General features: G+C 41.0%; 1 protein-coding gene across 1 annotated transcript; it reads left to right on the plus strand.

Annotated features, from left to right (window-relative positions):
• The first annotated feature begins 5,600 nt into the window (after positions 1-5,600).
• On the plus strand, positions 5,601-7,544 carry LOC139317401 (protein HEXIM1-like). Its single transcript, XM_070944441.1, has one exon. The coding sequence runs from the start codon at positions 6,042-6,044 to the stop codon at positions 7,119-7,121; it is 1,080 nt and encodes a 359-aa protein (XP_070800542.1). The 5' UTR covers positions 5,601-6,041; the 3' UTR covers positions 7,122-7,544.
• Positions 7,545-9,343: the final 1,799 nt, after the last annotated feature.

Below are 9,343 nucleotides of genomic sequence, written 5' to 3' on the forward strand. Positions count from 1 at the left end.
TTCACCCGAGCACCAATGGGGGGGCAGAAAGACTGAACGCTATGATAGAACAGTATTTAAGATGCTACGTCGACTACCAGCAGTCCAATTGGGCAGACCTCCTATCTTTTGCGGAGGTTGCATATAATAATGCTGTCCACAGCAGCACAGGGCTAACCCCGTTCAAAATAGTGAGTGGCATGGATTTTGTTCCCATGCCAGAATACCCAAGGGAGCCCCCTTCCTCAGTCAGTTTGACCGACTGGATGGCAGTGTTGAGACAAACTTGGGAAAATGTTAAGAGGGCGCTGGCAAAGGCGGCTCAATCTTATAAGGAACAAGCAGACAAGCACCGAACTCCCCAAAGACCATTTCAGCTGGGAGAGAAAGTTTACCTCTCCACCAAGTACTTGAGACTTAGACTCCCGAGCAGGAAATTGGGCCCAAAATTTATAGGACCATTTCCTATAATAAAAATAATCAACCCCGTTACAGTGCAATTGCAGTTGCCACGGCTTTTGGGGAAAATTCACCCCGTTTTTCACAGTAGCCTTCTAAAACCTGTAGTAGGGTCTACTTTAAGGCCAACGCCACGTGAACCCCCTGGGCCCCTGGTTGTTGGGGGCCAAACGCACTACGAAGTGCAGCGGATTCTTGATTCAAGATGGCACAGGGGGCGCCTTCAGTACTTAATTAAATGGAAGGGTTACCCATTGTCAGAGGCTTCCTGGGTGAAGAGCGCAAACATTCAAGCTGATCGCCTTATAGCAAAATTCCATGCAGACCACCCTGGAGGGGGGGGTGCACAGCCAGGGAGGGGCTGATGAGACTAATCTTGTTGTGTTTTCCCTATGGGATAGGTGATGTCGCAGAAGTGAAGGGAGAGGGGCCGGATGTCAGCGTTCCAAATTAGGCTTTCTTCCAGCGCTGACATAACAAGATGAACTTTTACCTAGTTTTGTATGTTACAGATAGTGTTTCCTGGGAGACGAGGATGGGGGCTACATTCCTGTGAAAAGAACGTGCCGGGATGTAGAGATGGATCTGTATGATGGCCAATGGGACATTGGGGTTGGAGAGCGGAAGAGGAGGGGGTTGGAAGGAGGGGCCAGTTTGGCTGCAATTTGAATCAGAAATGTCGGATACTGCTATTCTTAAAATAAAAATGATTCATTAGACAGTTTGCACTTGAGAATGAAGTTTATTCAAGATAGCACCGAAACCTGACAGAGATCATACATTTTCCATATATGGTTAATGTGAGATCATACATCCGATTTTCCCTATATGGTTACATACATTGGATAATAAGTTCATCTAATTACTTAAAGCATTAATTTTAGTTTATAAAATTATCTTAGCCACACAACTTTTCCTTAAGTGCTTGGAGTTGCTAATGGGAGAGTTACTACTGTCCTTGGGTAAATTTATTGGATTAAGTAACTCTTTATAACGTATAGGTCTTTGTGTCATTCATAGTGAGTTCACTCAGAAGTTTTCCATATAGCGGTCCTTTCGTGACATCTAGGTCTCAGAAGATATATTACCACTTAATGGGGTTTAACTGTTTGTTAATATAATTTCCAACAAGCACTTTCCTCTCTTATAATAATGTGAATAGAGAGGTTCTCTCAGAGTTCATGTATGCAAGTGAGGTAGAAATGAAGTAAATATGAGGTGAATAAAAGAAATAATCATTCCAAGTCAGGTATATAAAGTCAGATCAAATCTATGAACTCTGAGTAACCTTCTCTATTAAACTTTGAGAGAACCTATCTATTCACATAAGTATACATGCTGGCTAAAGGCAGCTGGACTTCATTATTGGTAAATATATCTTCTGATGAGGCCCAGCCGTCATCCATCAGGAAAGCTAAGAGTGGGTTCTGGTGAATGACTGACTGGGATAAAGAGAAGAAGCTAAGCAATTACCTCATGGCTTTCCTCATAATTACTTGACCTATGGCACTGTGTCAAACCCACTGATTCTATACATCTTCTTAATAGAATCAAAAACTACGGAAATTCAGATATATGTGAACATCTGAACGGATATACCTGGGAGACAGAAGGTTACTTATTGTTTAAAGTATAGCCATCATTTCTGCATTTAAACATTACAGCACTTAAAGGACAGTTGTAAAACATAAAGTGATGGGTTAGTAAAAGTTGTAATAGTTTAATTATGAGTAAAGGATGGAGTAGTAAAAATGTGTAGCCAAATAATTTTATTAACTCGTATGTAATGGTTTGGTAATTAGTAAAGTGTAATGTAAGTGTAATGTATTTTTAATGTAACCATATATGGAAGCCGGAAAGGCTCATAGAACTCTTTGTCTTGAAAACATATTTAAATCGTGAAAACGTAATCAATCCTTGTTCAGTTTGCAAGAATCAAACAAAGCACTGAACCTTTGCGCAAATAAATGTATCTGTCTGACCCAGGAATATATTTCAGCTTCTCATTTTCTACAACACAAGCATGTCTTCCCCTTATAATAATGTGAATAGAGAGGGTCCCCCAGAGCCCATATATCTGACTCTGTATGATTCCTATTTTATTCACATCATTTCTTATTTGGTATAATTCCTACTTTATTCACATCAAGTAAAGTTGTAATGGTTTAATAATTAGTAAAATGATGGAGTAGTAAAAATGTGTAGCCAAAATAATTTTATTAACTAGCATGTAATGGTTTGGTAATTAGTAAAGTGTAATGTAAGTATAATGTATTTATAATGTAACCATATATGGAAGTCGGAAGGGCTCATAGAACTCCTTGTCTTGAAAACATATAAAAATCGTGAAATCATAGCTCGTCTTTGTTCAGATTTGCAAGAACCAAACACTGCACTGAACCTTTGCGCAAATAAATGCATCTGTCTGACCCAGGAATGTTTTCCAGCCTTTCATTTCTATAACAACACCAGTTCAGTTCTGCAGACAAGCCAGGGTTTTGGAAAAGAAGAGGTGAACAGTTGTGGATGGCAAAGGAAAGCCCTCTAAGCAGGCCTTTCAGGTGGTGGGTCTGCAAGAGTTCCTGATCTGCATCTGCACTGATGCAATCAAAACCAGCCTGCCTAGCCTTCCAACTTCATATTGTAGTGGAATGGAAGGACTAAAAAACATTCCCAGGCCAGTCAGAGACAGTTTATTGCGCAAGGTTCAGAGCCAGATTTGTACCTGAAGTTTTGAACAAAGAAAGAACTCTGATACAATGGTTTTTATACATTTCTAAGACAAAGGATTCAGTGAGATCATACATTTTCCATATATGGTTAATCATGAGATCATACATCCGATTTTCCTTCTATGGTTACATACTCTGTTAATAAGTTCATCTAATTACTTAAAGCATTAATCTTAGTTTATAAAATTATCTTAGCCACACAACTTTTCTTAAGTGCTCAGAGTTGCTAATGGGAGAGTTACTACTGTCCTTGGGTAAATTCATTAGATTAAGTAACTCTTTGTAACATATAGGTCTTTGTGTCATTCACAGTCAGGTCACTCAGATGTTTTTCCATATAGCAGTCCTTTCCATGACATCTAGGTCTCAGAAGATATATTACCACTTAAAGGGGTTTAACTGTTTGTTAATGTAATTTCCAACAAGCACTTTCCTCTCTTATAATAATGTGAATAGATAGGGTCTCTCAGAGTTCATGTATCCAAGCACGTCTTCCCCTTATAATAATATGAATAGATAGGGTCCCCCAGAGCCCATATATCTGACTCTGTATGATTCCTATTTTATTCACATCATTTCTTTTATCTACATTATTCTTTATTTGCTATTTACCTCAATATCAGTGGAAAAGAGGACCCATTTCATTGTTGAACTGTAGAGAAAGGCAGCTGTGGAGCCTAACCTGAAAGCCCATAGGGCGTGAAACAGAACTAAAGATAAATTGGCCTCTGAGCATATACAGAATGCACTTGCTTCATGGTGACTTGAGCTACTTTCTATGCATTAAGATAGAAGGGAAGTGCTCGGAAGCCTCAAGTTCTGCAGCTCCCTTTCCAGTCACTGTCCTTATATACCACCCTGATCCTTCACAGCCAGAGGGAAAAACTAGCAGTAACTGGCTAATAAACTCTTCCTACTTTAATATGTTGCAATTTGCGCATGTCTTCCTCTGCCGAAAGAAGAGTCCAAGTCTCAGTCTTTTTTTTTTTTATTGAAAAAGTTTTAAAACAAAAACAATTTCCCCACAACCCCCCCTCCCAACCCCCCCTCCCCCTCTCAGTCTTTAACCACTAGACTACAATCCCCTTTCCAGGCCTCCAATTACATCATTTGATTTAGCAAGGACTGACTTTATGCCTTTAAGACGGAACTAATTGCCAACTTCGGTTTGTTTACAACTCCCTCCACGTAGGATCAGGCACCACCATAGGTTAACATAATTGGTTTCTTTAGTGACCTTCCGCCAGCAAGAACTTCCTACTCAATTCTCGTGTCTAAATCTTTTTGCCACTAGATGACATCACTGCTCCCCCTAAATTGTTGAATAGTTACTGAAATTCCGCGATCTTAAGCGAGTGTCTCATTACAATCCTCTTAATCTTTAGAGTTATATTGGAACTACTTTTTCGGCACTACCATATTTTTTTTCTTGAGGGGTAAATTACCAAGCTAGTTTCCTTCAGCACTATTATGACAGATGAAGCGTCTGAGGTCACATTCGTTTGAAGATAAGCTCTCAAGAGGCCTGTTCAACACGCGAAAAAAAATTAAGATTCTCTTAAAATTGTTGGTATACTCCAGTTCCCACCGCCTCCAACTATCGTCCTCTGATTGGCTCAGTCAATTTTGAAGGACTCCCGTTTATAGCCGTTCATGTTTTAGTTATTTAGGCAGCCTACCAAGGAGTGCTTCCTTCTTCGCCCAGTCCCCCTTGAATATTGATTGGCTAAAAAATAGTGCCCTGTCGCGATTCTGGGAAGGGTAGTCATTCTATTAAGAGAGAGCGGGACAATCGATCGGAAAGAGAAACCACAAATCCCGAGATACTTTGGGACAAGAAGAAGGAGGAGCGGCTGCGCACTGAGAGGAAGGAGCTGTTCGTCTATACAAGGCGAAGAAACGTACTAGGCAGTTGAGAACTGGCGGTGCTTGAGTAAGGGAAGAAAGCGGTGAAGGGGGGGGGGTTAATTGGAGGGAGGGATGATTCGAAGTTTAGGCGTACATAGATGAGTTAACCCTCATTTTGGTTAACTTTCCTCTCCTATGTGGAAACGATTTTTAACCCATTCGAGGCTGAAGAATTTTTTAATAGCTAAAGCTTGGGACGAAAAACATTTTTAAGCGATTGTTGGGGTCCAGATTGATGAGGAAAAGAACCCTCACACACTTATCCCCTTGGCACTGGAACTGCCTTCAACACTTTCGTGCCTGGACTGTAGCAACCTTGGTTGTGTAGATTTGGACACTTAACACTTTATCACCTGCTGCTTAACTCTTCAGTGGCCTTTTCATCTCTTGGAACTTTTTTTCATTTTTTTCTTACATAACTTGTTGCGTACAAGGTGTTTTTGAGGACATACTGGCGCTGTTGCAGTGGCTCGTTCTTTAGCTGGAACTTTTTTTTTTTTTTTGCTTTTAATCTTTTTACAATTTGAGGTGTGCCTCAGTTCTACGTTGTGACAAGCGGGAGAAGCAAAGACTGGAGAAAAAAACTGATACTTCCACACTTCCCAAAAGGTAACGAACATTTAAAGACCATTAGGTGACCAAGACAGTTGCTGGTCTTCTCGTTCTGCAAGGTTTAATATTTGTAACACACTAGAAAACTAAGGAAAAGCAAAGGCGTCCAGATTAATACTCCTGATAACTATTCTATAATTAAGCAGTAAGAATTCTATAAAGGCTGCAAGTTGGGCTGAAGTGTTAAAAGTATTTGATTTCTCAGAACTTGTAAAGCTGGCAGCCGCAGTACCATCGCAAAGTAGTTGGCTGATTAAATTCTCCCACCTTCAAGAGAAGAGGGAATCAACTCCTCAGACTTACTAGCCAACAGTCCCGTTCGAGCTGAGGAAATTGCTAAAAGCATCAGCTATGGCTGATGCAGCCCTCTCTGCCAATCTGAGGCAGCAACCAAATGGCAAAATATATTTTCCTCCCTGCAGAGGTGCAGGTTGTGGAGACAGTGGTGGAGGGGGACCTTTTCTTGGATCTCCACCCACCAACCAGGAACTGCTCCAAGAAAAAGAGATGGCCGATAGGTGGCAACCAAAAGAAGCCACCAAGCAGCAGGATGGCAAGCTGGTGAGTGTTGATGTTGCCTTCCCTGGTATAGATCTCACAGTTCCTGTGGTTGGAGAAAGCCAACATCTGTGTTCCCCAGAAGAAGGGATTAATCAGATTGAGGACCAGACATTTGGTGCAGCTGCAGACACCCAGGATGAAGGTAATGGAGAGCAGCCAGACCTTCCTGAGCAGGAATACTGTGGGCCTGTTGACCAGAAGTGCAAATCCCAGTTTGGTAGAGAAGAGGAAAAACAGTTGGGCAAAAAGAAACATAGGAGGCGCCCTTCAAAGAAGAAAAAACATTGGAAGCCTTATTACAAGCTCACCTGGGAAGAGAAGAAGAAGTTTGACGAAAAGCAGAGCCAACGGGCTTCCAGGGTGCGGGCAGAAATGTTTGCTAAAGGACAGCCTGTTGCACCATATAACACCACACAGTTTTTGATGGAGGATCATGATCAAGAAGAACCAGATTTGAAGACAAGCCTTTACCCCAAAAGATCTGTCACCAAGTCGGATGAGACCAGTGAGGAAGACTTTGTAGAAGAGGAGGATGGTGGTAGTGATGGGATGGGAGGGGATGGTACTGAATTCCTCCAGAAGGACTTCTCAGAAACATATGAGAGATATCATGTAGAGAGTCTACAGAATATGAGCAAACAAGAGTTGATCAAGGAATATTTGGAGTTGGAAAAGTGTCTTTCCAGGATGGAGGATGAGAACAACCGCCTACAGATGGAGAACAAGAAATTTGCAGGGGACCCCCGGGTAAGTCAGTTAGAACAGGAACTGGACAGGTTGAGAGCTGAAAACCAGAAACTCTTGGAAGAAAAGGAGCTTGGCAGACAAGAAAACAATTTCTCTAAACTGGGAGAACGAAGCATTTTGTGAGGACATAAGTGGAATTGGACAGAAGCCATTCCAAGATGCTTTATTCATATTGTGGGGGTATATGTGGATATGTAAAAACATACATATATAGTCAGGACTTTTTGTGATTTAATCCGAATAAATTCAAAATCTTACATTGTTTTGGAAGATAGCTCTAATATAGTGTGTGCTCTTTTAATTATGTGTAATCTGGTTTGGAGGTTGTTTTTTTTAATGAGAAAACATCCAGCATTTCTGGGGGAATTTTAAAAAGTTCATCTGACTTGCTGAAAAACAATTTGTAAATTCCTTGTAAATGACAGTAGTTGAAGAAGGAATGGGGTGAGGGAAGGGACATGTAAAATAGTCACATTCTGGGGAAAAAAAGGATATCCAGATTTGTGCAGAGAGTTTAAATAAACTGAAAGACATGTCAGCATAATTATTCTGGTGTGATTTCTAGAGAAATAATTCAAAATATTTTCTTTTGGTAGAGAATCTATCCCTGTCGCAGTGCTCTATCCCTACCTGCCTGAAGACATCTATTATAGTGCCAGTCCCTAAGCAGACAGTAGTGGTATCCCTTAATGATTATAGACCAGTAGCTTTAACATCTGTTGTCATGAAATGTTTTGAGAGGCTGGTGTTGAACTATATTAAGGCTAGTCTTCCATCTACTTTGGACCCATACCAATTTGCATATAGGGGTAATAGATCAACTGACGATGCTATGTCTCTTGTTGTCCATACTGTATTGAATCACTTGGAACAACGGGACATATGCAAGGCTGTTATTTGTGGATTATAGCTCTGCCTTTAACACCATTTTACCCAACAGGTTGTTTTTTAAAATGTCCAATTTGGGTATAAATCGGAGGATTTGCTTGTGGATAAGGGATTTTCTGACAGGTAGGCCACAGTCAGTAAGGATGGGATCTCACCATTCCTCTACTCTGATACTAAGCACAGGAGCCCCCAGGGTTGTGTGCTAAACCCTTTCCTTTATTCCTTGTACACGCATGACTACACCCCACTGTATAACACCAACACAATTATTAAATTTGCGGATGACACAACAGTGGTGGGGCTCATTAATAAGAACAATGAGTCTGCTTACAGGAAGGAAGTACAAGGGCTGACATTGTGGTGTAATGAAAATAATCTCACACTTAACACCACAAAAACTAAAGAACTTATAATTGACTTCAGGAGGAAGAGAGATGTACATCTACCACTGTACATAAATGGTGAGGAGGTGGAGAGGGTGGGTAGTTTTAAATTTCTGGGCATTTACTGTATATCTCAGAGGACCTCTCATGGACTGAATGCTAACATGCTTGTGAAGAAGGCACAGAAGAGGCTGTACTTCCTGAGAATGCTCTATCATCTCAGCATCTACTTCTGTCCTACTATCGCAGCACCATTGAGAGTGTCCTGACATACGGCATTCTTGCATGGTATGGGAGCAGCTCTGTAGCGGACAAAAAAGCTCTACAGAGAATCATTAAAACTGCCCAGAATATTATCGGACTCCAGCTACCAGCCCTGGAAAACATCTTCGAATCTTGCTGTTGAGGAAGTTGCATAACATTCTCAGAGACTCTTCCCATCCTGCTTACAATCTTTTTGGACTGTTGCCTTCTGGCAGAAGATACAGAACAATTAAAACTTGGACCACACATTTTCTGAATAGTTTTTATCCCAGAGCTATAATTGCACTCAACAATGAACTAAAGGGCCACCATCAGTGAGCTGTTGGACAGTATTACTTGGTCTGTTGTGTGGATGTTTGGGTGGTTTAGGGGTGGAGAATTGTGGTGGGTGGGAGTGTGTTTGGGGATTATGTGTGTGGGACCTGGTCTTTGGGTGTCAAGTAAATTTCGTTGTATGTGTATACTGTGTATACACATAACAATGACAATAAAGTTTATTTAATTTATTATTTAATATTATGAATAATTTTTCCAGGCAACATTTCAATATTGTTTTAAAGGAATATGACTTGGGATAGATCAATCAGAATAGAGCTAGAAGGGACCTTGGAGGTCTTCTAGTCCAGCACCCTGCTCAAGCAGGAGACTCTATACCAGGGCTGTCAAACTGGCGGCCCATGGGTCAGATACGTTACATGCAGGCCATGCCTGCCCCGGCTCCACAAAGGCAAAAAACGTCACAATACGTCATGTGACGTGATTGAGTTTGACACCCATGCCCTATACCATTTCAGATAGATGGTTGTCCAG

The sequence above is a fragment of the Pituophis catenifer genome, unplaced genomic scaffold (genome assembly GCF_029215685.1).
Source record: "Pituophis catenifer annectens isolate HBS135680 unplaced genomic scaffold, rPitCat1.0.hap2 SCAF_5, whole genome shotgun sequence".
NCBI lineage: Eukaryota > Metazoa > Chordata > Lepidosauria > Squamata > Colubridae > Pituophis > Pituophis catenifer.

Excerpts from the sequence above, each read along its gene's own strand:
- LOC139317401 (XM_070944441.1), top strand. The coding sequence starts at position 6,042 with ATGGCTGATGCAGCCCTCTCTGCCAATCTGAGGCAGCAACCAAATGGC.